General features: G+C 33.8%; 8 protein-coding genes and 1 non-coding gene across 12 annotated transcripts; 8 read left to right on the forward strand and 1 right to left on the reverse strand.

The window, feature by feature from the left end:
* Positions 1 to 409: 409 nt before the first annotated feature.
* On the forward strand, positions 410 to 2,086 carry B0244.7 (Putative G-protein coupled receptor B0244.7; the record flags this gene model as incomplete). Its single annotated transcript, NM_001351871.1, has 8 exons — positions 410 to 654; positions 705 to 868; positions 1,077 to 1,207; positions 1,255 to 1,351; positions 1,398 to 1,634; positions 1,678 to 1,759; positions 1,902 to 1,977; positions 2,024 to 2,086. 8 exons carry the CDS (start codon positions 410 to 412, stop codon positions 2,084 to 2,086), a joined length of 1,095 nt encoding a protein of 364 aa, NP_001338796.1.
* Positions 2,087 to 2,133: 47 nt separating this feature from the next.
* On the forward strand, positions 2,134 to 4,011 carry B0244.17 (G-protein coupled receptors family 1 profile domain-containing protein; the record flags this gene model as incomplete). Its single annotated transcript, NM_001351872.3, has 10 exons — positions 2,134 to 2,229; positions 2,292 to 2,425; positions 2,546 to 2,715; positions 2,895 to 3,025; positions 3,075 to 3,168; positions 3,320 to 3,411; positions 3,487 to 3,613; positions 3,702 to 3,786; positions 3,833 to 3,908; positions 3,958 to 4,011. 10 exons carry the CDS (start codon positions 2,134 to 2,136, stop codon positions 4,009 to 4,011), a joined length of 1,059 nt encoding a protein of 352 aa, NP_001338831.1.
* Positions 4,012 to 4,066: 55 nt separating this feature from the next.
* B0244.10 lies at positions 4,067 to 6,431 on the forward strand. Of its 2 annotated transcripts, NM_001382880.2 has the most exons (9): positions 4,074 to 4,197; positions 4,318 to 4,451; positions 4,641 to 4,813; positions 4,917 to 5,047; positions 5,093 to 5,186; positions 5,314 to 5,532; positions 5,705 to 5,795; positions 5,899 to 5,974; positions 6,116 to 6,430. In NM_001382880.2, exons 1-9 carry the CDS (start codon positions 4,102 to 4,104, stop codon positions 6,206 to 6,208), a joined length of 1,107 nt encoding a protein of 368 aa, NP_001370310.1. In that variant the 5' UTR covers positions 4,074 to 4,101; the 3' UTR covers positions 6,209 to 6,430. The 2 variants fall into 2 exon arrangements, with proteins under 2 accessions (NP_001348723.1, NP_001370310.1); NM_001361716.4 differs by lacking the exon at positions 4,641 to 4,813 and having other exon boundaries at positions 4,067 to 4,197; positions 6,116 to 6,431.
* Positions 6,432 to 6,916: 485 nt separating this feature from the next.
* B0244.6 (Putative G-protein coupled receptor-like protein B0244.6) lies at positions 6,917 to 10,463 on the forward strand (the record flags this gene model as incomplete). The annotated part of the gene is made up of 9 exons (NM_065840.4): positions 6,917 to 7,030; positions 7,373 to 7,679; positions 8,104 to 8,234; positions 8,284 to 8,380; positions 8,426 to 8,517; positions 8,636 to 8,762; positions 9,072 to 9,235; positions 9,288 to 9,520; positions 10,148 to 10,463. 8 exons carry the CDS (start codon positions 6,917 to 6,919, stop codon positions 9,378 to 9,380), a joined length of 1,125 nt encoding a protein of 374 aa, NP_498241.3. The 3' UTR covers positions 9,381 to 9,520; positions 10,148 to 10,463.
* B0244.16 (G-protein coupled receptors family 1 profile domain-containing protein) lies at positions 9,875 to 11,731 on the forward strand (the record flags this gene model as incomplete). The annotated part of the gene is made up of 7 exons (NM_001350345.1): positions 9,875 to 9,976; positions 10,148 to 10,454; positions 10,770 to 10,900; positions 11,010 to 11,103; positions 11,153 to 11,244; positions 11,288 to 11,505; positions 11,593 to 11,731. 7 exons carry the CDS (start codon positions 9,875 to 9,877, stop codon positions 11,729 to 11,731), a joined length of 1,083 nt encoding a protein of 360 aa, NP_001337305.1.
* A 561-nt stretch (positions 11,732 to 12,292) lies between these two features.
* On the forward strand, positions 12,293 to 13,729 carry B0244.15 (G-protein coupled receptors family 1 profile domain-containing protein; the record flags this gene model as incomplete). The annotated part of the gene is made up of 4 exons (NM_001267999.2): positions 12,293 to 12,710; positions 12,854 to 13,078; positions 13,170 to 13,479; positions 13,528 to 13,729. 4 exons carry the CDS (start codon positions 12,293 to 12,295, stop codon positions 13,727 to 13,729), a joined length of 1,155 nt encoding a protein of 384 aa, NP_001254928.2.
* A 58-nt stretch (positions 13,730 to 13,787) lies between these two features.
* B0244.5 (Putative G-protein coupled receptor B0244.5) lies at positions 13,788 to 16,104 on the forward strand (the record flags this gene model as incomplete). Its single annotated transcript, NM_065841.6, has 10 exons — positions 13,788 to 13,883; positions 14,098 to 14,231; positions 14,322 to 14,482; positions 14,640 to 14,770; positions 14,814 to 14,907; positions 14,956 to 15,047; positions 15,130 to 15,262; positions 15,427 to 15,514; positions 15,754 to 15,829; positions 15,875 to 16,104. 10 exons carry the CDS (start codon positions 13,788 to 13,790, stop codon positions 15,956 to 15,958), a joined length of 1,089 nt encoding a protein of 362 aa, NP_498242.3. The 3' UTR covers positions 15,959 to 16,104.
* A 289-nt stretch (positions 16,105 to 16,393) lies between these two features.
* Positions 16,394 to 20,651, forward strand: B0244.4 (the record flags this gene model as incomplete). Of its 3 annotated transcripts, NM_001268000.2 has the most annotated exons (10): positions 16,394 to 16,489; positions 16,781 to 16,914; positions 18,001 to 18,161; positions 18,329 to 18,459; positions 18,675 to 18,768; positions 18,820 to 18,911; positions 19,288 to 19,420; positions 19,706 to 19,793; positions 20,356 to 20,431; positions 20,475 to 20,651. In NM_001268000.2, the coding sequence occupies 10 exons, from the start codon at positions 16,394 to 16,396 to the stop codon at positions 20,544 to 20,546; spliced, it is 1,077 nt and encodes a 358-aa protein (NP_001254929.1). The 3 variants fall into 3 exon arrangements, with proteins under 3 accessions (NP_001254929.1, NP_001254931.1, NP_001254930.1); NM_001268002.2 differs by lacking the exon at positions 19,706 to 19,793 and having other exon boundaries at positions 20,475 to 20,517; NM_001268001.1 differs by lacking the exons at positions 18,675 to 18,768; positions 18,820 to 18,911 and having other exon boundaries at positions 20,475 to 20,546.
* Positions 20,652 to 24,251: 3,600 nt separating this feature from the next.
* B0244.14 lies at positions 24,252 to 24,340 on the reverse strand. The gene has a single exon (NR_052329.1). It is a non-coding gene; the product is annotated as an Unclassified non-coding RNA B0244.14 (non-coding RNA).
* Between the last annotated feature and the right edge of the window lie 19 nt (positions 24,341 to 24,359).

Genomic DNA, 24,359 nt, shown 5'->3' on the forward strand with positions numbered 1-24,359 from the left:
TTTTTGGAAAACATCAAAAAGGCAAAAAAAAAAGATTACTGTAGACTTTTGTTTATTTTTTGTTTCTGCCTACTTTGTCTGCCTACATTATGTAATATCACTATTTATTTGATAAAAAACAATAGACTTGTTTAATTTGATACATTTTCAAATGAACGCTGAGTACTGTAGCTACTCAATCCACAACTTCCCAACGTCTCTACATTTCTCGTCGTGCAACTTCAAATCTTTTCTCATGTCTACACAATTCTCTCCACTGAATAAGACTACAGTTATTCTTTTGAATCATAAATTCCCGGTCATATATTCACAACTGCCTACAATTTTTATCAGTTCCCTTATCACCTGTCCCCCTTAACTTTCCGATTATTCTCGCATATTTTCCGTTTTCCCTCATTTCCCTTGACAAATGTTAATCCCTTCTCCGGATCCATTTGCCAGCTGTCCCGGATACTATCTTCCAGATTTCGAACCCTTCAAAGCTTGTACAAATATTTCTAATTTCTGCAATCATGCTAGAGATGTTTATAATATCGAAATGCTCCTGAGATGGGCAATTTTTATAATTCCATGTTGCATGTCATTTTTTGCATTATTTCTTAATATTTATATATTTTATGTGCTTATCCCTAACTTAAGGAAAATGAATGGCAGGTAATTAAATGAAAATAAATCTTTAATTCATACAAAAACTCACTTTCCAGATCAAAAAAGAAATACATATTCATATTAAGTCGTGCTGTTTCTGCATCAATGTCTATCCTGGCAATATTTCTACTTCCAGTTATTATATTTTTGACTCATTTCAATTTTTGGGTTATTGCTCTGTTCATTATATTTGAAATGCTAAGCTTTTTATCATTTATCGGTATGTAAACTGTAGGAAATATAGCAGCCGACACCTCACCGGTCCCCAAAAAGTCTGTCACGTCTTTAGCGAGCACCAAAAATGTAGTGAATAACATCAGCAGCCGACATCTTACAGTTGCCAAAAAGCCGACAGTCTAAAATGATTTAGAAGCAGCCGACACCTCGCGGGTCTCAAATAACCAACATTCCAAAATCTCGATTTTCAGGTGGAATGGTCGGAACAACACTAACTATATATATAGCCGTAGTACATCCAATGTATTATCAACGAGAACTGTCACTTCGAAAGTGTGTTCTATTAATTTTATTATTGTGGGTTTCAGCGATTACAGTGGCGGTACTGTTAACTACCATCACTACATACTTGAATCATGTGATTTTCAGATTAGCTGTGGAATTGTTGAAGCAGCATTTATTGGGAGAAACTCACCGTTTTCCTGTGATTATGGAAACTGTGCAGGGCCAGTTCTCATTTTTGGAAGTAAAGGAAACATTTTGAAAATGCTTTACAAATGAATAATTTTCAGTAGTCTGTATTGCAACTGCTTTTTCAATATGTCTTGTCATTCAATTATATGTTATCATATCACTATGGAAATTGGGAATACAATCAACAAAACGAGGTGATTACTCGAGTACTTCGAAAGCTCTAACTGGAGTTAAACGAAAACTTTTCGCCGGATTTTTTGTCTTTGCGACTATGGCAATTTTTGAGATAGCATCTGCTATAATTTTAGTAAGAAGTGTTAGTGAACAGACTCAAGGTGAGCCTTTTCGATGGTGTAGTAAATTTACAGATATTTTCAGATTTGGACGCCTGTGATAAGCTTTCCGCCAGTACGTCTCGCCTTCAATTTGTTATTTCTTGCGTCGTTTTGACACTTTTATGGTAATTTAGATGACACTCAGTTTGTCAGGTCCTTCCCTATCTACATATTGTGTCATACTAATGGAACACATAGCATCACACAGAAAGGGCGGAGCTTTCCAGCGGAGTGTCATTGTTTTCCAGTTTTAAGCTTAATTTTCAGGACAATCGGTTTGTTTTTCGATCCTATCTTCACTCTTATATTTGACCCATTATTTACGGACACAGTAACCCGACACGTAATATTTCCCTAGAAACTAATTTAAAACTTACAAAATATTGTAGTACTCAATGATGCAATCAAGAATGTCACGAAGACGACGAGTGTCTGTTATCAGTGATGATTAAAAACTCCAGCAAAAAAGGTTTTGTCCAGTTTTATCGATTGAAGATTTATGGGCAACTTATTCGAAAATTGTACCCATAGATATTCATTCGAGTACATATATGAAAATTGCACAAATACTACAAATCAGTGCGGTCTTATAAGGGTAAGTAAGCACGCTCTGTTAAAATTTCAAACTTTGCGCTTTTACAATTCTATAATTTCCAGAACGTAGCATCATCAATCGATGTATTTCATTGGCTTGATGTCTATATTTCTACAACTATTTTTGTGATTTCGGGGATTTTAAATTTTTATTGCTTGTTTATTGCACTCTACACATATTATTTTCTTGATAACGAGTGAGTAAGTCTGCTACGTAGGCATGAACGCCTGCCAGCCTGTCTTTAAGGCGAGCCAGACAATGCGAATTTTCATGAAAATGTAGATTTTAGGAAAAAAACGAAATCTAAGATTTCCAGAACCCGAAAGCATTATGTATTTGTACTCAGCAGATTTCTCTCCTCAATACTTGTCATAATATCCCTTTTGGTGCTAGAAAGCACACTATTCTCGGAGAGTTTGTCTCCGACATTTGCATATTATGCTGTTGCATTTTCAATTTACGATTTCAGTATGGACACCTTGTTCTGTAAGTTCTTGATTGATGAAAGAGAAATCATATGGGGAAAAGTTAGCCCACGGCCGAGTCATAAATTTTTATAGTTTAAAAATTTTTAGCCTATTGAAAAACACTCCATTTTCAATTTTTCGTAAAAACAAACTTACCAATATAGCGTGTTTGCAGCCTCGAGGTTTAAAATGTTTCAGTCTCCTACATAATGATCTCCCTGATCACCTATTTTGGTGTAGTTCACTACAATTTCTATCGACGCCATGTGTCATTAAGATCTCTCTACATTATACTCATTTCAATGTGGACATTTTCTTTAGCAATAGCGGCAAGCTGACAAAAAGGAATTTCATGGAACAAAAATTGAAACCTTGCAGATCCCTCTAGGCCTCTACGAAGCTGCGAGTAACTCTCAAGGGCCTATAAAGTGTGATTTAAGTTATTGTGGGAAGGTGGTGGAATGGATTACTTGTAAGTAAATTTGCATCTTTGTTGCATTGCACTTCTTGTGTCACAGTAACCCCCAGTCTTTTGCGTGACCTGGAAATTTTCAAAACTCTTCCACGATTGGAAAACCGTTCACCTTACACACGCTACAGCCTAGCAAAAAATTTAATTTCAGTTTCTATAGCATGTATCTCACTTGCAATAACTGCATCTCTAACAGGATTCGCTGTGATCTCGTTGCACTGGTATAACTATAAATCAAAAACGGTGAGGAAGCAGCGGACAGTTCGCGGGTTTTCTTTAAAACCCCGTAAAGCGTCGGCTGCTGAAATATGTATTTAGAACGGTGTCGATGTCCCTAAAGTGACTACACGTGCCCGTATTCGTCTCACTTGGACATTTTTCGCTTTGATTGTCATTTGTCTCATTGAGTTGCTTCCCTTTGGATTAGTTATTGGCAATGATAAAAGTAAGTACGTTAGAGGTTGCCTAGAAATAGCGTCGGAATTGGGAGAAAAAAATGTGTACATGCTTTTCGCATGAAAGTTCAATTTTAGGTAGTCTCCAAGGATGTGATAGTTTTTACAATGCCAACGAACTACTTGTTCAGTCAATAATATCATCTGTGGAAACCCTCGTAGGGTACAAATTTTATACAAATTTAAAACAAACTTCTGAATTTTTGCAGATCCCTTGTCTTCTTGACGGATCCTTTAATTAATATTTTTTTCGACAAAAATATTTCAAAAATGGTCAAGTTACAAGTGAGTTTATCTCTTTCAAATGTGCTCTACAAATTGTGACGTCTCACAGATTACTTACCTCCGCTCGAAATTGTGCAGAAACCCCCCTCCGACAAAATTTTGATCTCTTATCGCCTCATAGAATTGAATCATCAATTCTTATCAGTTAACACTTGGAAAATGGTTTATAGCATTATATCGATTTTTGTTTCAAATGACAAATATTTTTGAAAATTGCTCTACCCACTATTCATTTGAAAAGAACCTACAAAAATGTGTCAATGCATCGAATCCATGTCAATTGCTGCAGGTTTGTTAGGTTGTCCAAGAGGAATACAATTAAAACTTTCTAAAAAATTCTAAATTGAAAAATCTGCGCGTCAAAACTGGTGCACTTTAGAATTAGACTATTTGATAATAATAATTCCAGAAAATGAATACTGCTCACTCACTTATGATTTGGATGGGATTTTATATACCTTCTGCCATGTGTTTTTTGGCTGTACTTGTTGATACTTATTGTCTTTTAGTTACAATTTCAATACTGAAAAGTCTCAAAAAGCAGTGAGTTTAAAATATTCAAACTTTGTTGGCTTCAATTGGCCTAATAATAAATTATTAGCTAACAGTATGCAGATGAAAATGTTTTACGTAACTTATCAGTTTGTAAATTTTGAAATCATCTGAAACAAACGATATATCTTCTCTCGCTATTTTTGTCTAATTTCAAAATTAATTCCAAATAAACTTCAGATCCCGCAAACAATACATATTTGTAGTTGTAAGATTGTCAGCTGCAATTCTCATTGCTCTATGTATAATAATAATTCAGTCAACTTACTTTATCGATATTCCATTTCGGGATACATTTGCATTTTTTGCAGTATTATTTATTATCTACGACTTTAGTATTTTGAGTTTGTTAGGTAAGCCGGAGCTTAAGAATTCCAAGACGCCTTCAAATCAACCTTCGCCTGCCTCGTGCCTCCATGGAAGCCTAGTTGTACCGCAAGTTTCAGTTGATTCCAGGTTCCTTCACCGGTGTCGCCATGATGACATATTTCGGAGTGATGCGTCCACTGGTTTATCGTGACAAGTTTACTCTTAAAACGATATACATCATTGCATTCGCGATAGTTTTATTTTCGGTTTGTGTTGCGGTAAGAAAAAGTTTAATGACTATATTTTTGGTATAAAAATTTTAGATTCCATTTGGCTTATTTCAAGCAGCCGACGAAATAGACGGCCCTATAAAATGTGATAGTGAAAGTTGTGAACTTATCGTTAAATGGTTGTTGTGTAAGTTTTAGTGGGGGGCTGCCTGCCTACCTTGTGGGAGAAATATGGAAAGCTACCCATTTCTAGCCGAGAAATATGCGATAGGCATAAATGTAGTAGGCACGTCTTTTTCATTATTTTATTTCAGTTTGCATAGCATGTCTCATCCTTATGGGATGCACCGGCACATTGCTCTTTGTCACAGTATCTCTCCACTGGCACAGTTATAAATCCAAGAAAATGGGAAACGTGTCATCTTCTGCATTCAATCATGGAAAAAGCCGACTAACATGGACAACTACTATTTTGGTCATTTTATGTTGCGTTGAGTTAATACCAACTGGGTTACTTGCAGCGTTTGGAAAATGTAAGTGACGTGAAAAGATTGGAGACGAACAAAATAACATTTTTATAAAAGATTGAAAGAAAAGAGCCAAAGTAAAATATTCCATTGCAAAACTAATAAAAGAAATACGGTAGTTTCAAATTTCACTGCCAATTACGGTAGATGTTGCTCCCATTTATTGTTTTTTTTTCAGCTGAATCAATATCAGATGACTGTTACGATTTCTACAATGCAAATAGTTTAATTTTCCCAGCTATCGTATCATCATTGGAGACATTTTTAGGGTTCGATAACATTTTTTTCTCTGCACCATGTCCTTTTAAAATAAATGGCCCATCTGGATCACTAGTGACTTGTATTTTCTTAAAATTGAAAAATCAATTTCAGATCAATAACATTTCTACTGGACCCAATTATAAACTTTTCCTTTGACAAACGCATTTCGAAAGTTTTCAGTTCTCAGGTAAGTATGTTTTCTATTTTTTTTTGTGGAAAACGATAGAAATCTACAACAGCTAGTTATTGAGAACATAATCATCAAAAACACAGTAGTCAGAGATTTTGTGGCAAAACTGAAGAATCTAATTTTAAAAATTAATTTCAGATGAAATTTCTGAGATCAAAAGTCTTTTGTGCTTCATCTTCTTCATTATCAAGAAATGATAAAATCATTAAAGATCAATCTCAAATTGAATGATTACTGTTACCTCCATCTTCTCAGTTTTGTGTGGAAACAGATTCCTATCTATAGTATACCCTGCCTGAATAATGAAACCTGCAGTCAATATCTCACCTCACGAGTAATTTTCATTTGCATAATTTTTTAAATATTTATTTTGTATCTGTAAGTTATGTCGTTTTAAGACCAAGTTCTTATTTTGTTTTTGTTAACTGAATAAAATCTAATTCGGAAAGAAAATCTGAGATAAAATGATATTGATTTGGAAAAACTTCAAAAAAAAAAATTTCAGTGTAACAAATTAAAGATTTTTAAAAATAATTCTCAAGGATTCAAACATCTAACATTTTCAAACTTCTGAAAACATTCTAAAAACTTAAGTTATAAAAATATAAAAATCTAGAATAATTATTTGATGAACAGAACAATCAAAGTCTACTCAAAAACTGCTAATTACAAAATTATTCTTTTGGAAAGTTCCTAATAATTTGTTTACATAAATAGATTTGTGGCAGAACCTGAAAAATCTTTAAAAATTAGTTACAGATAAGATTTATGCAATCAAAGCTCATCCCTGCTTTATCTTAATCATCATAAAAAGTGTCATCATAACTGAAGATGATACCTAAATTTTGAATGAAGCATTAAGGTAATTCCTTAAACAAACAACCTTTTCCCTATCATTTTTATGTCCATTTTGTGTCAATGACATTCAATTTCCAAAAAATGACTCAAAATCATTATACCACATCAATTTTTGCCAATTGTTCGAAACACTATGAATTCGAAATTTTATTGGAAACGTGCACGAATTCCACAAATCCATGTCATGCCGTTTCAGTGAGTTTTATAATTTTATTAATTTGGTTATTTACAAAATTTCATTAAGGGAGTTCAAATGCGAATATTTTCTTAAAGTTAAAAAACATCGAAATTTCAAAAAAAAAGTTTAAAAATTGTTTGACAATAGGTACAAGATTTATTTAAAAAAAAAAAACCTGACCAGCCACAGTTTCGGAAAACCAATAATTGTTTAATAGTTAAAAAAAAAACTGTTAGAAATAGTATTCCAGAGTTTCTACATTAGTCTTACAGTAACCTCCTGAATAGAGTTCTCAAATATTATTGTTGACAATATAAAAACAATTCAACCGTATCCTCTCCAATTTTTTCCATTTTCAGCAAATCCAATCAGCAATCACAATCGCCTACGTGGATTATTATACATCAGTTGCTCTATTTTCAATAGCTGCTCTATTGGACATTTACTGTCTCATAATAACAATTCCACTATACCGTCGAATGAAGGATGACTCTAAAAAGAAATACGTATTCCTGATAACTAGATGTATATCTGGGCTGTTACTTGTAGTTGCTTGGCTTCTAATACAATGCATTTATCTTCGATTCATTGCGCCAAGCCAGGACAATTTGCCATATTATGTGCTGGCACTCGCATTGAATATTGGAAGTACATATGTCTTACTAGGTAAGCTATAAAACAACAAAAAAACTGAAAATCTTGGCTCCGCGAGACACGCCACGGAATTTGTTATATTGCGAAAGAAAGTACCAAGCTCAACCGTTACGATTGATGTTTTTCAAACTTGCCGAAAAAATTTTTGTGCAATGGATAACTATTTATAGTAATGTTAAAGCGAACTGCGTAGCGTATTGTTTAGCATGATTCAGTAAAAAAACGCTCTTTCATAAATTGGGGGTACTGGATCCTCTACTACAGTGTAGAGGACACTTCTGATGTGAAGTTCTGTAAAACTCTACCAAAGAACTAGGAACATATAAATGTATTACCTTGTTGATAGGGTAAAATTTCAGCAATTGTTATATAGAATGTTGTACTGGTAAAATTGTGTACTATACTGTACATGTACATAGTAAATTTGAATCTGCAGGATCGTACGTTGGAATGGCTGGAATTCTTTACCTCGGCGTCCTGAACCCCATTGCTTTCAATCAACACCTAACCTTACGAATAGTCTACATAGCGGTTTGCATAATATTTGTGATATCGATTTTTATATCAGCAAGTTTCATATTTCCATTTTCATTTCTATGATTTTTCATTTTTCCAGATACCTCTTGCAATATTTCAAGCTCTAATGACTGTTCCAACTAGCTCAATGAGTTGCACAGATACAGCGTGTGCTCCGTTGATCACCTTAATCAATTGTAACAATACTTTATTGATAATATGTATTTACCAAATTGTTTCAGTTGTTCTCGTTTTTGGATCTCTTATTACAACTACGCTTACGCTAACCTTTGTGTTGATCTCATTGTGTCGTCATCGGAAGGAGTTCAAAAAGGTGAGATGTGACGTCACACCTAACAGCAATAGTAGAAGTTATTGATAATCCACACCGTATAATTTTTTAGAAATGATTTGTAACTGTATATATTAAGATATATTTCAACATATTTCAGCTGGATACCACTTCAAATACATCGTTAAATTCCGCAGTTCGTTTATTAAAATTCACACTTTTTGCCGTGCTCTTGTTGGTTGCAGCTGAAGTTATTCCCTTCGTCATCTCAGAAACCAAAAAGAAGCGTAAGTTTTGGTAATAATGGGGTTATTTAAGTAGTGTCGGAAAATTAAAAAGTGTAGAAAAATTACGTCACAACTGTATTCAAGTGTATAAAAATATGTATTTAAATACATTTGTGACGTCACTTATAATTAAATACATTTTATAATTAAATACTATTATAATTAAATATAATTACTTATAATTAAATACTATTTAAATACATTTTGCTAAATTACTTGAATAACCCAGAAAGTTGAAATGCATCATAATTTACGCGCAATTTCCGCCAAGTCAGAAATTGTTTTCACTATAACAACAACCATTTTCAGATTCCGTAGTCACTGGATGTTACTACTTTTACCATTCTGGCAAAGTTATTCAATATGCTGTGTTTGCCCTAACGGAGTCTTCAATTTGGAGCATTGCACTGATAATTGATCCACTGATTAATATTATTTTCGATAGAACTGTATCCAAAAAGGCTACTGACCAGGTATAAAAACCATTTTTGAAAATCAAAAAAGATGAAATTAATACGTTTGCAGGTAAAATGGATGCGGAAAAGCTGTGTAGGCTTGGTTCGAAAAGTTACGAAACGGAGCAACCCGGAAAATTTCACGGAGACCAGTGAAATTTAGAGATTCTGTAATGGAGTAATAGTATTATAAAACACGAACTCGAATGAATGTTTATTTCCAATTTTTCGATTTGTAATTTAGCTTGCACTAAAGGTGACCTACGTCTGTTTCGTGACTATACACAAACATCCAGGAAGTAGGTAGGTAGGCAGGAAGAATTGTACCTATCTACCTCAGAAGCTTCGCGTGAAAAAAAGGTTTTTAGTACAATTTCGGTTTTTAAATTAAAAATTGTACAACATGTACCTGAACAAACCTGCCACGGCAAAAATGTGTAGGTAGGCAGGTAGGCATAAGGTAGGTACAAGAATAAATACGAGAACCCGTAGAATTACCTCATTCCCAAAACAAGCAACATTGAAAAAAACGAAGAAACTATTAAAAAAAAGAACAACGCGACAATTTTGGCACATTTTCAGTTGTAATCCAAAGAGCAAACATAGTTTTTATCGAAGAAAAAATCCAGACGAAATTGCGTCAAATTATTTGATGAAATGAACAATCAAAGTCTTTTCGAAAACTGTTCAATTCATTATCAAAATGAGATTTTATTCGAAAATTGTACACTTACTTCGGCTCCGTGTCTTTTGATTCAGGTAACAAGTTGGTTTTTTTCTTGAAAATCAGATATTTGAGAGGAAATTTTTGCAGTGTTAAAATTCCAACTTTAAAATTGAGATAAAACCCCTGACTTTTTTAAGTTTGAGAAACAAATTCTCGCCAATAAATTTAATTTATTTCCAATAGGAGATCATCTTAGTTTTCAGGATCTAAACACAGCAATTTCTATAACATTCAATGCATATTACATATCAATATCACTATTCTCTGCAACAGCACTTATCAATTTATATTGCCTCTGTGTAACACTTCCATTACTTTTCGAAACTGAAGAAGAACTACAGAAGCGATATATTTTCTTAGTGACTCGATGTCTTTCCTGTATATTTATGGTTATTCCAATGATTTTGAGCACAACTGTAATGAAACATTTTTTGAATTCACATCCATCAACATTCATCCTATATGCCCTAATGAATACTGTCAGCAATACCAGTATGTTCGGATTTTTAGGTAATTTTTTATTGTTCTTTTATTGCCCAATTTACAAAATTTTAAAGTGCTTATCAAACAGTGATTAATCATTGCCTGTCTTGCGATTGTCACAAAAAAGGTGTGAAATCACAAAAATAGTCACAAACTCTGTTTTTTTGTTGAAAAAATGAAATGGGAATGGAGCTAGAACAAGTTGATTATTAAGTCCTCGTATACAGCTTAACCTTTTGTTGTGACCTATTTGAAACTTGCTCTTTCAAATGACATACATCTTTTGTTTGACTTAAACAGTGCGGAACGTTTTACGTACAAATAATTTCAAACCTGTTTCAGGGTCCTATGCCGCGTTGGCGCTTCTTTTCTATGTTGGAGTAATGTATCCGGTGTACTTCAGATCTCTCATCACTTTACGATTTGTCTATATTTTAGTTTTGGGAATTTATTTGACTTCATTGGTAATTTCAGTAAGTTTTTATGGCCAGATATATTAAAAATACTAATTGAACACTATTAGGATATGGTTTCTGTAATGACTTGCAATTTTTATTCGGAATTGAGATTATTATACTTCAGATACCTATCGGTGTGTTTCAAGCAGCAATTCAAAGTCCCGGAGTTATCAACTGCAGCTTATCAACCTGTGTACCATGGGTGAATCTCATTGAATGTAACTACAGAAATTCAATTCAAATGTCTACTAAATCTACAAGTTACAGTTATAATTGCCAGTGTTTGCTTGGTGTTCACAATTGCTATTTTATTTTTTGTATTTATCTCTTTGGTGAGAAGTAGCAGGAAATTGAAAAGAGTAAGTATTTTTATAGAAAAATAGTAAAACTTGGAATTTCCAGTCAAATACTCTTTCCTCATCTGCATCCTCTGTGAAACGGGTCCGCAATCGTCTTGGTTGGTCAATTATTGCAGTTTGCCTTATTGCAGCGGCTCAAATTATTCCATACGTGTTTTTACTTGACGTAGCACCTCATGATATTGAGACTTGTAAAGGTTTCTACAAAGCAAATAAGTTTATGGGAGAAGTTATTGCAGGACTCTGTGAGTCAGTTGTATGGTAAGTGATGTCTAAAGATTTCATTTAGTAGGCAGGCAGATAAGCTTTACTTTAACAATCAATAAATAATTTTCATTTTTATTTCAGGATCTTCCTGTTCATTTTGGACCCCATCGTCAATATTTTCTTCGACAAAAAGGTCTCGGAAAAAGTAAAACAACAATTTCGATGGCTTCGTGAGAAGATTCCAAATATTTCTTCTGCTGCAGCATTAGCGCCATTGTGATGTTCATAACTATTTTCAAATTATTTATATGTGAAACAAATTATTTTACAAAGAAACAATTAAGTTATTCATATGTTTTTCGAATGAGATGTGGGTATACAAAGCAGGCATTGTTATTTTGGGTAGCCACAATATGAAGAGCTGCATGACTGTGTCTACATAATTCGAAGATTAATGTCCCGGCCAGTTCTTTCTTTTTTTTTAAACAGTAAGCTCTATAGAGCAAATCTTCGAATTATGTAGACACAGTCATGCAGCTCTTCATATTGTGGCTACCCATAATAACACTGCCTGCTTCGTGCCTCCCAGAAATGAAAAAAACACTCTACTGCTTGTTTCCCATCTCAACTGGTGAGCCTCGTTAGTCTTGTGCAGGTACATATTGTCGAAGCCAAAGAAAAAGCGAAGATTATGCGACAAACCTGACAACGTATCGGCCTACAATAATTACATTTTGGCATTCAAATTATTGTTTCGAAACAAAAAATTGTTCCTTCTCACAGTCGACCACTTTTTAATCTTCATTTACTTTCTCTCTTATCATTTCTCATTTCCAATCAGATGTCCACCACGAACCTGTTTTCCAATTGCACTAACCATTATCCCATCGAACAATATTTCCTCAACTGCACTAATACATCCCGTCCCTGTGAGCTCATCCATGATTTTGCGGTGGTGGCCGAGCTTCTAACTATTCTAGATTTCTACATTTCCTGCATTCTCTTCACAATTGCAGGAATACTCAATGTTTATTTTATGACAATTGTCCTTCCATTATACTTAAAAATGAGTCATTCAACTCAAAAAAGATACGTATTTGTTGTGAGTAGATGTGTATCATCTATTAGTGCAGCACTAACACTATTAATTCTTCGATGTATATTGTATGTATATTTTCCGCCTGGAAGTACGAAATCAAATTATTTCTTGTATGCCGTGGTGGTTATTGTCAATGATATCAGCTTTTATAGTCTACAAGGTATTTATTATTATAAGTGTAAAGTAAAAAGCTTCTTGAAGTTATTTTGAATACAAAATAAAATTTGAATTTCGGGCATGATCCAACGAACGACGTGCGAATGTTGATGATTAAGTCGGATGTGTTTCTAATTTAACTTCCAGGGTCTTATATCGGAATGGCAGTTCTTTTATACATAGGAGTTATTCACCCAGTCTATTTTTCCACCCATCTGCGCCTTCGAAAAATTTACATATTTGCAATATTAAATTGGATTCTGGCAGTTGTGGTATCAGTTCCTACTGGGTTATTTCAAACCGCTGGTTATGTGCCTGGCCCTATTAAGTGTGACTCCCAAGTTTGCAGTCCAATTGTTGGTTTGATAAATTGTGAGATTTCATACTGCATGTTGTTTATAAGGAGTGTCTCAGATAGAGATAAATCGTGATTACAACGTTCAATAATTTATTACTTTTTCAGTTATAATCGTCAGCTTTGCATTTCTTATCACAATAATCATCCTGTCTTTTGTCTTTATTTGCCTGAGCTTTCATATTCGAAAAGCCAAAAAACTCGGAAGTTACACATCTTCCCAAACTCTTCACCATGCTCGAGGGCGGCTTGGATGGACTCTCACAGCAATTATAGTAATCAGTTTAGCTGAAGGGATCCCAGAGAGTCTACTGATTGGACTTAAAGCAGACAATGCTCTGAATACTTGTAATAACTTTTATCAAGCTGATCGTTTGGTTGATGCCACTATTTTTACTTCAATGAATTCTATTGTTTGGTAGTTTATCCTCATAAATTTTCTTTTGCTTCAAAATATAATTTTCAGGGCGCTAGTTCTCATATTGGACCCACTCGCAAGTACATTATTCGACGAAAAAGTCTTATCAGAAACCAAAAAACAACTGAAAATGTGTAAAAAGTACTACGCAAAGGTTCTAGAAACTTTATGGACTCACTCCCACGGAAATCGAAAAACTTCAAAAGAAATGAGTCGCAACTCTTTTTCTACAAGTGATAATCCTTACTGATAAGAAGCGTATGAACTGCTGGTAGGGGTTTTAGATTCCTATAGTTTCCTATGGGGAAATGCAAAATATTTTCGAAAATTGTTCATATCATTCGAAATACGAGCCATACTTTCTAAATTGCACAAACACAACTAATCAATGTGTTCTTATTCAGGTTGGTCTTAAGTTTTAATCAAAAATTTCACACAAATTTTAGAGTGTTACTTGTGTGTTTTTTTTTTTGGATTATTGATTTATAAATAATGCAAACTTTCAAAATGTTGAATTTAATAATTTTTCTCATATTTTTTAAGGGTGCTGGTGAATACTTGAAAATTAAACAATGAAAAAAAACGAAAACACATCTGATTAAAAGTGCCAGTTTCCAGGACGTCGGTATTATTCAGGCAATCGACTTTTGGGCCAATTTATGTATTCCATTCACTTTATTTGTGATTGCATTTATCTTAAACGGATATTATTTATCAATATTAATACCTGAATTCAGAAAAATGAATGACACGTGAGTTACTGACTCACCTTGATTAGTAGTGCATGTAACTTTGTGGCGAAGCTTTTCATTAGGGAACATTTGCAAGTAATAATGTTTCAGAACTAAAAAGCAGTACATTTTTGTTGTCAGTCGTGGTATATCTTCACTTTCTGCATCTTCTATAATGATGGTTCTACGATTGTTGAAAATGCTTTCCACAAGTTTCACCGTTTATTTTTTATTTTTTCTGATTGACGATCTGAGTTTCTACAGTCTTCTTGGTTAGTTTTTCACATTTTGATAAAGAAAAAACTGTTTCTGCCAGCTGCATGAAAATTAGCAGCTGACACCTAGTATTCAGAAAACCGACATGGTTTCTATTCCCTTACAATTAACTATTGTCAAGCGGGAATATGGTTGTCGGCTCTATTTTTTCAGGCTCTTATGTTGGCTCCACACTTCTCCTGTACCTTGCAACTGTCCGACCAATTTTCTACAGCATTCAGATTTCCGTGAGAATCGTTTATAAATTTGCGCTTGTCAATGTTCTTCTAGCAGTTGTACTAGCGGTAGGTTATAAAGTTTTTTGGGAGAAAATATCTGTCACTCTAGGTAACAACTGCGATATTCCAAGCAGCCGAAGTTTCGGATGGCTTTTTCCATTGTGATGTTCAGCATTGTCAACCAATTATTAATATTGCAATGTGTTAGTTTGACCTATCTCAAAACATGAATCAAAAACGAATACTTTCAGTTGTAATAATTGCCACGTCATTCCTGATCCCAATAATTACATTGACGTTTGTATTAGTAACGCTATGCTTCCAAAAAAGTCGAACCCAAAGTGTAAGTTTAATTCCTTTGCGCAATTAGATTACAAAATTTGAGTATTTGTAATAAAAATAATGTGCACACATTATGTTTCCAGATTGGTAACTTCACAGTTGACAACTCTGTATATAAATCAGCACGGACCCGTCTTGCATGGACATTATTCACTTTTACATTAATTAGTCTCACTGAAATGATTCCATCGTCTTTTCTAGTCAATCTGCGAGTTGGTAGGGTTGTAGTGTAAAACGTGTAATGTGGTTTGCCAGTTCAAAATAATTTTCTATGAATGAAAAAGAACGGTGAAATTATACATCCGCGGATCGTAAAAAAGTGGTGAAACTCAATAAATAAAAACCAATTCGCTAGCGTGATAATTCTTTATTTATTTCAGAGGATACAATTACAATATGCGTAAACTTTTACCAAGCTGATCATTTGTTCATACCTGCCATTATGAACTCATTCCAGACACTTGCCTGGTTAGTGAAATGCAATGAAATATCAAAACACCTATTTAAATTGTTCTAATTGAAAATTGTCCCCCTAAATTATTTTGGAGATCTCAAATAAGGATTTTCCAAAAGATCGATGGGTCTCACTGGAAACATTGACCTATCAGGTGGAATTTTTGGTGCTCCGCCTAAGTCCCGTTCCCAGAGGGAGATTCGATATGCTTACAATATTATTGTTGCAGACATATTACATTTGTAGATTTCAGGGGAATAGCTCTGATCGTCGACCCACTTTGTGCATTGCTATTTGACCCTCGAATAAGAAAAGTTTGGGTAGAACATGTAAGGTTTAGTCTATGTGTGTAAATATAATTAAAGGGCTTTCAGGTAAGCAGACTGAGCATAATCATTGGAAGATCTTTTGAAGCGTGTTGCCATTCAAATCTAAATAAGGAAATTCAGGACAAATAGTTCAAGTCTCACTTCTGTCAGTAGACTTCTGTCATTGGAAAAATGTATATTTTTTGAAAATTCCTATTAATATCATCACAGTACAAAATTTAAAAACTGGTTTTTTGTATTATTATCAGCCGGTGTTGCAATAAATCCTTAATACATAATTAATTATCTTAAGTGTTATTCGAACTCTCTAGGAGATACAAACAAAGGAAAAGGAGGTTTTTTTCTAATTGTTAAATTTCCTTCACATCGTCTTTGGAAATTAGTCATTTTAGAAGCGTGTTTCACAATCTGAAATTACTCAAGTACACAAATACATAGAAAATTCAGAGGAAATGAGTCAAGAGGCTCGGCTTTTCGTCACTTTCACAAGTGTTAATCCTTTCCTGATAAGAAATACACCTACATACACGTGTCGAGAGTGTCGTGCGGCACTGCAGGAAAAATATGGCCAATATTTTTGAAAACTGTTCATATCATTCGCCGTATGAACCGTATTACTTGAATTGCACGAATACTACGAATCAATGTACACTTGTTCAGGTAACATTAAATATTAAAAAGTTTGGAGAAATCGAATGAAAACGTTTTTCATTGTTATTTCGTAGTGTGTCATTAACTCTTTGCCTATCTTATTCCTTGTTGTCTATCGCCTATTTTTTGAAATTTTTTGATGTTAGCGTTCGGTTTACGCAATTTCCATAAGTATCATCATTATTTGAAAATTCGTCGAAATTGTTCAAGTTTGCCAAGAAACGCATTCAGGCAGGAGGTAGGCGCTTCCATCAATTTAAAACAAATAAAAATGAAATGATAATAATTATTTTCTTCCAGGATGTCGAAACAATCGAGTCAATCATTTTTTGGATTGATTTTCTAATACCATGCACTTTATTCGTTGTTGCATGCTTTCTAAATGCATATTATTTGTCAATTTTAGTACCGGAGTTCACAGAAATGAATGATATGTAAGTTACTCTTTTAGTGTAGTTTAATAAATAATTACTGTCCGTCATTCAGTCATGCAAACTCTAAAACGCTTTAGACTTTGCAAAAGTTTTCAGTAAAAACTTTGTCCAAATTAAAAAATGGACCAAAATCGGTGATATTCAATATTTCGAACAGTGTTTTGAAAGTGGAACAGGAATGCAGCAGTCTTTCGTTTTCTACTTTCTTTATGTTTTTCGGATCCCTTGCGGGATCTTTTTTCCAAAATTAAGAGACGGGGGGCACCCAGGTTGGATTGAAAATACCCCTTCTGAGAGTGGTTTGATGGCTCTTGCGAACCGAGTGATGTATGGTTGGTTTGGTAACAATTTTGGTTGGGTTTGATTGGTGTTGAGAAAATGAGATCCTCTCCAACCTGGGGGAATGGGTACAGTGACCTGTCGCCTCTTCCGTCTGAAGGATCTGAAAATAAAGATCGTAGACGATTTATCATAACCGCCCGCAGCCGACAAAAAACGATGTAGCGTGAGCTTGCGCTCTGTAAGCGTAATATAAATTTCGATTGGAACAAACGCCTTTTACGCACGCCGACGCTACATCGTTTTTTGTCGGCTGCGGGCATTTCTGATAAATCTTCTACGATCTATCATTTTCAGATCCTTCGAACGGAAGGGGCTAGTGGTCACTGTACACTCTTACCAGGTTGGGAAGGATCTCATTTTTCTCAACCAGACCAGCGAAACCAAAAAACCAAAAATTGTTACCAGACCAGAAGACCAAGACCACTCGGTTCGCTAGAGCCACCAACCTGTTATCCAACCTGGGTGCCCCCCGTCTCTTAATTTTGGAAAACAGGATCCCAAAAGGATCCGAAAATTCTATTAAAAGTCAAAAAAAAAAATGGAAAGCAGTATTCCTGTTCTACTAGAAAAGCAAAAATATTAAATTTGTTAATTGATTCGATTTTTGCAAGCGTGGAACTTTAAGGTTACATATATATATACTATATATAGTACCAGTTTAAAAAAATTCGAGATTTCTCCCATAAGACCATATATCAAAATCATTTGATAAAAAAACAGGTTTCACCTTCTTGTTCTTTTCAGAACGAAGAAACAGTATATTTTCATGGTGAGCAGAGCAATTTCAGCACTTACCGCATGTGTTATCATGTTGGCTCTAAGAATTCTTCAGCTAATCACATCAAGCTTCACTATCTATTTCTTGTTTTTTCTAATTGATGATCTCAGCTTTTACAGCCTGCTAGGGGAGTTTTCATTCAAATTTATGTCGAGAACAGTACTCAGAGACTCGTAATATGTCGGCTACAAGTTGAGTAAAAAATAGTACACCTCATGGGTTAATTTAACAAGATAATTGATTACTGATTCTTCTACAGACGACATTTCAGGTTATGATCCATTTCTTTTACAGGCTCGTACGTTGGCTCCGCAATCCTTTTGTACCTCGCAACAATACGACCCATATTGTACAGTAACCGAATATCTGTCCGAACTGTGTACAAGTTTGCAATTGCCAATTTGATAACATCAGTAGTGTTAGCGGTAAGAACACTTTTACACGATCTGGTGACCTTGACTAACATATTTTTGAAAGCCCAAAGAATGATTCTTCTTATTTTAAAGACGGGTTTTTCTTATTGCCAATCGAAAAAACACCTTTGTCGAATTTTTGCAGTTGACAAACTACATACATATAAATTAAATTTCAAATAAAGGAGGCATGAGTTAAAGTTTCTTGTCACCTGATTTATACTCAGATCACAACAGCCATGTTTCAAGCTGCTGATCTATCAGATGGACCATTTCAATGTGATTTAAAACATTGTCAACCAATAACCAATATGATAATGTGTAAGACTACTTTATTTTTAGTTTCTGAGAAAATAAAAAAAATCATTTTAGTAGTACTAATTTTGACGTCATTTCTCATCCCAATTGTCACATTATCATTTGTTTTGGTGACTTTATGTTTCTACAAAAATCGATCCGAAAGTGTAAGTTTTTCTGTCAAAATATAGACTTCTAGTTTATAAAAATTCAGATTTATTTTACTCGAACCCCGTGTTACTTCTTCACTTAAAATTTTTGAACAAACATATAAAATTCGTCACATTTTGAATAGCCCACTAGGGATCCCTCACATGAGTCTGGAATGCTTGAAAATTGAAAATATCAGCAAAAAGCTAAAATGATATCATAAAAGTACAAACTTGAGTTTCAATGTTGACTACGCTACATATTTTCAACTGAACCAATAATCTTTGGAAAATTATTTTAATAAAGAAAATTTAGCAACGAGAAAAAGTTGATTTTCGAAAAATACATTACTTCTATTCAACATGAACAAATTATCATACTCTTTAATTTCAGATTGGAGACTTTACAACCGATAACTCTGTATCTAAATCAGCCCGGACCCGTCTTGCATGGACACTATTCACTTTTACATTGATTACTCTAACTGAAGCAATTCCTTCGTTTTATCTTGTTGGTACAAGTATTGGTAAGAATTAAAAAAAAGTTCGAAATCTGGAGAATTATTGTCTTTTTACTTATGGGGTTATTCAAGTAATTTAGCAAAATGTATTTAAATACATTTGTGACGTCACAATTGTATTTAAATACATATTTTTATACACTTGAATACAGTTGTGACGTAATTTTTCTACACTTTTTAATTTTCCGACACTACTTGAATAACCCCATTATATAAAACGGCTTTCGTGAAAAACAACAAATCTATTCGACTGGTCCGTTTTTTCAATTAAAAAACTCTCGCTTTTTTCAGACAGTTCAATGATAATATGCTCAAATTTCTATAAAGCCGATCATTTAATTGTACCATTTACAATGAATTCATTGAAAACCCTTGCTTGGTAAGTGGAAACATGTCAGATTTGATTAGAATTCAAGAGATTTATGGTTAGCCGACTAGTCCAGACTGCACGAAATTAGTCCTAGGAATGCTTTTTTTTTGAGAGTGAGCGAAAAAAAGAGATTATGCTAATAAAAATTCGGACGATGTCAGAATAGATTGGAGAGATTGTTTTTTGACGAGAAAATAGACTAAATGAATATTTACTTTTTACAATATTTTCATTTTAATATTTAAATTTAAATTAGATTCAATAAAATTTCCCGACTCAAGCTAAATTAATTATTGTGATTAAATAATTCGATGTAATATTTGAAAAATAATGTTTTTATTGCTAAAAAAGAGTTTATTAGATTTTTTGAGTATATAAAAATTATTTTCAAAAATATTACAAATGAATTTCTAAACACAAGAATAGTTGTAGCTTTTTGTAAATTCGAAAATGTTCACTTCAAAATAATTTTTCTTCGTTTCTTTTTCGCAGAAAATTTCATTCCTCTTTTGACGCACATAAATGAAAAATAAAGACCCTTGAAAATACCTTCAAATTTTTAAATTTTCAGGGCAATTGCTCTCAACGTGGATCCTTTGTGCTCATTGTTATTCGATCCCCGAATACGAAAAGTTTGGGTACAACATGTGAGTTGTTCTTTCGTTTCTTGAATAATTCAATTATTTTCAGACAGAAAAGCTGAAACTAGTCATACAGAACACTATTTGTGGTTTCTCTAGTACAAAGAGTTCAAAAGTCTGAAAATTTGGAAGTTTTGTGAAATATTATATTAGTTTCTTGATCTCTGTAAATTATGATTTTTTAATAATTAATGTTAGGATTTTAATAAAACAATTTTAAATAAAATTCCATCAGTCTAACTATAATATAGTCTAAATGCTTTGAAATTCACAAAAAAATACTTTAATGAATAAAAATCCCATCCTCAGATTTGCTAAATAATAACGTAAATTCCAACATTAATCAAAAAGTTTTATTGGCTGTGTTATAAAATATGAAACCATCTGTAAACTGTTCCTGCCAGGAAACTACATGCCTTTCAATCAAAAAAAAAATCTCCCAAAAATTATTTCTTCTAATTTTGTTCTCCCTTCCTGTCAATTTCCTTATTTGGTATATACCTCTCTATTTTTCTATGTTTACAAGAGCATATACGCATATGATTATAATTAGGTTATGCAACATGAAAAGAAGAAGTGAATAATAAGAGAAGGAGGTTGGTGATGATCATCATAGGCTTCAGTGACGAATGATTAAAATATATATGTGTGTGGAAATACAAAATGATATCACTTTTTGATAATGAATCTTAATATGAAAAAATAAAATGGGAGAAAAATGCAACAGCAAATGAAAATACAAAAATGTTTGGGAGTTGAAAAAACAAAAATGCCGAACAGTTTGGCACATTTTTTTGTGCCTGCCTGTGCCAACTTACCTGCCTACCGTCTAGAAATTCGCAATACTGTATGCCACTATTTATATTGCATCCGACTATTTCACTTTGAAAGGTTATATCTCGGTTAACTTTAAACATTCTTATTCTGCTAGTTTTTTAACGGTTAAGTGGTTTTCACCCAGGAAATAAAAGTGACGAATCAAATGTACTAATTCACAGAATTTTTCCTTAAAAACAATATCCCGTTTCCGAGAATAGATTTTCAAAAGCACTCCGTTTTTTGATTAGAAATGGCGAATTGAATGAGTGTATAGCTGGAAAGGACTACGGTAGTTTATGAGGACATGCCAACGACTTGTTCGTTACATTGAGAAACTAAGTTTCAAAGATCACGGTAAAATTATATCACTGTTGAAATTGCGGAAATTTCCGAGACTCGGCTATTGCCAAAATTAGATGCAAACTATATATATAATATACTCGTGTTAAATTACAAATCGTGAAAAGTTTTGAACTGACGCCAGTCCCAGATACAAAAATATCAACAAAAAAAACGTATATTTTCAGCTTAACCAAAGTCAGCGTGTCTGAAAATCCGATGATCGTTTGTTGAGTATTTGGTTTCATGAAAAAGATTTGTTTTTCCGAACGGAAACTTTAATTTTGTATTGTGACGACATCAATTTTTGTTTTTTGATCAATTGGTATTTTTTTTTGCAGTAGAATCACAGTTAAATATACGACCGTTTATTATAAATTCAGAAAAGTCTCATGATGTGGTAGAAAAATAATTGAACTAAAAGTGGAAATTAATTGAATTTTTTTTTAATTTCAGAAAGTGAAGATGAAATCGGTTAAGCTTGAATAAAGTTTGAAAAAGTTTTGGGAAAAATAAAAATTGTTGAAGTCTAGAAAACTCTTCTGTGGGAACCTGTGACTACAGCGATTTATTTATATAAAAATTTCCAGAAAAATGTAGACGTGGCGGAGAACTCTAAAAAAACTCTTTCAAGGGAACCCACACCGTGGCCGACAATAGAGAGTTTCAGCAAAATGAACGAGAATTCCGAAAAACTCCTCAAATGATGAGACCGGAAATCTAGAAAAACATATTTCGGAGATGTCTGCCTCGTGGCGGGAATTCTGAAAAATATTTTCTGGGAATCTGTAATATGGCCGAGAATTGAAAAAAAAACTCTTCCAGGATTGTTGGCAATGTGGTCGAAATTTCTGAAACATTTTTCCAGAGCTCTGATATGTCTGTTTTAAAACCGTTCTCTAGCCTCCAACAACATGGACTACGTTCAAAAAACTATTCTAGAAAAAACCCTCGTGTGGCCCTGATTTCTTAAAACTTTTCCATAAACAGAGTTAAATCATATTGTTTAGTTTCCCATGCAGAAAGTCAGAAAGGTTTTGTATTAGTACAGTGAGAAATTTTGATTTTTCTGAATATATAATCTTGCATTTTGTATCTCTTCTACTAACATACACACAATTTGATTTTCCTCGTTTTTTCCCATTATTTCGTAGTTGTACAGCTTGTGAGGTGCCAGGTGTCTTCTTTTTCCTGACCAACACAAAAAATACATGGAAACACCAAATGCGCACATAAATTTATGGTTTGGTGACCGACTAGCTTTTAGACGAATTGGAAAAGGAAGGAATAAAGAGTGACTAGAAAATTAGTGGTCTCAATGAAAAATTGAGTGATGCAGAAGAGAGGATGAAGCACAGATTTGTATTATTTGAGGTCATCTGGATTAAGAGGGCTGAACGGAATGTGTGACATTTGATGGGTGGGAGGGAAAGAGCTTCCTTCACAATTTCCTATTTTTAGAATGGGAGATATTTTGTAGGATTTTCAAATGTTTTTTTCAGGAAATTTCAAAAAATTCCAAAAAGAGACTGCAAGAGTGAAACTTTAACCTTTTTGCAACAGCTAACAGGCCTTCAGAACTCGCCAAAACATTTTTAATCCTATAACCACCCCCATGGTAATATAAAAAGAGCACCACAAAAAAGCGTTGCCATTTATAACCAAAAAACGTGCAAATCACTAATAATATTTGACATGGTTTAACATTGAGTGATTAGTGTAGTATATCACTAGTCTATTCTAGAATACCCAAATAATATGTCATTCCAATTTGTTTACCTCACAAATATCTGAACATCGATGTCTTTTTCCATTCTAAATAGGTTTTAGATAGCGTCATAGATATGATGATAATAATCTCATATGATATGCGCATTTATTTTTTGAACTCAATATTTAATGTTTATTAAGAAATGTTATCAGAAGATAAAGTATTAGGAAGTTTCTTGAACTTTAGATGCCTTGATGATCAAAAGAGAACTTGAAATTTTGAAATTATCACAACGTTCAGCTACGGCGGGAATCCATAGAAAACTTTTTATGCTGTCTGTGCTTATTTTTAAGAAACCTACAAACACCCGCCGCCCATGAAACCCATGCCTGCCTTCCAGACGCCTCATGCAGCTCCTAAAACGTCTTCATTTAAGTGACAATGGTTCAGATAAACTTCCAGTTCCAACACGTAAGCTCCAGATTCTAATACTTTGCAGGAAGCTAGGCAAAAGATAGACATGTACGCATGTAGTTCTGCCTACTGTAGGCGTGATAAAATGAACAATTTTAATCTTGTTTTGTGATCCTATAGATTGAGATTTTGATATACCAACTTTCAGCAACTATGTCGATTATTCTAGTGTTGCGAATTTAGTTTCAAACATAATAATTTCAAATAATTACGGACAATTATCTCTTACGTTTTGCTTTCAAATTCTAAAGTTATACTATAATTGCTGTCCCCTTCTTTCAACAAAAAAATCAGTATTCAAGTCTCCAATTTCGTAGGAAGCCCTCTCCTGGTGTTCTCAAGCACCAACCAAATGCTCAGAACGTCAAAACAAGTGACCAGCTCGCTCGGAGCAGAAACTGCTTCTTACCACTATTAGTAGTCGTCCGTTGACTCCCCCACACCGCTCACTTCCAGAATTCAATCGATGCATAGAAAGAGAGAGAGAGAGAGAGAGAGAGAGAGAGAGAGAGAGAGAGAGAGAGAGAGAGAGAGAGAGAGAGAGAGAGAGAGAGAGAGAGGAAGAGATGAGGAGACGTCAAAAGAAAAAAG

Source organism: Caenorhabditis elegans, chromosome III (assembly GCF_000002985.6).
Source record: "Caenorhabditis elegans chromosome III".
NCBI classification, from domain to species: domain Eukaryota; kingdom Metazoa; phylum Nematoda; class Chromadorea; order Rhabditida; family Rhabditidae; genus Caenorhabditis; species Caenorhabditis elegans.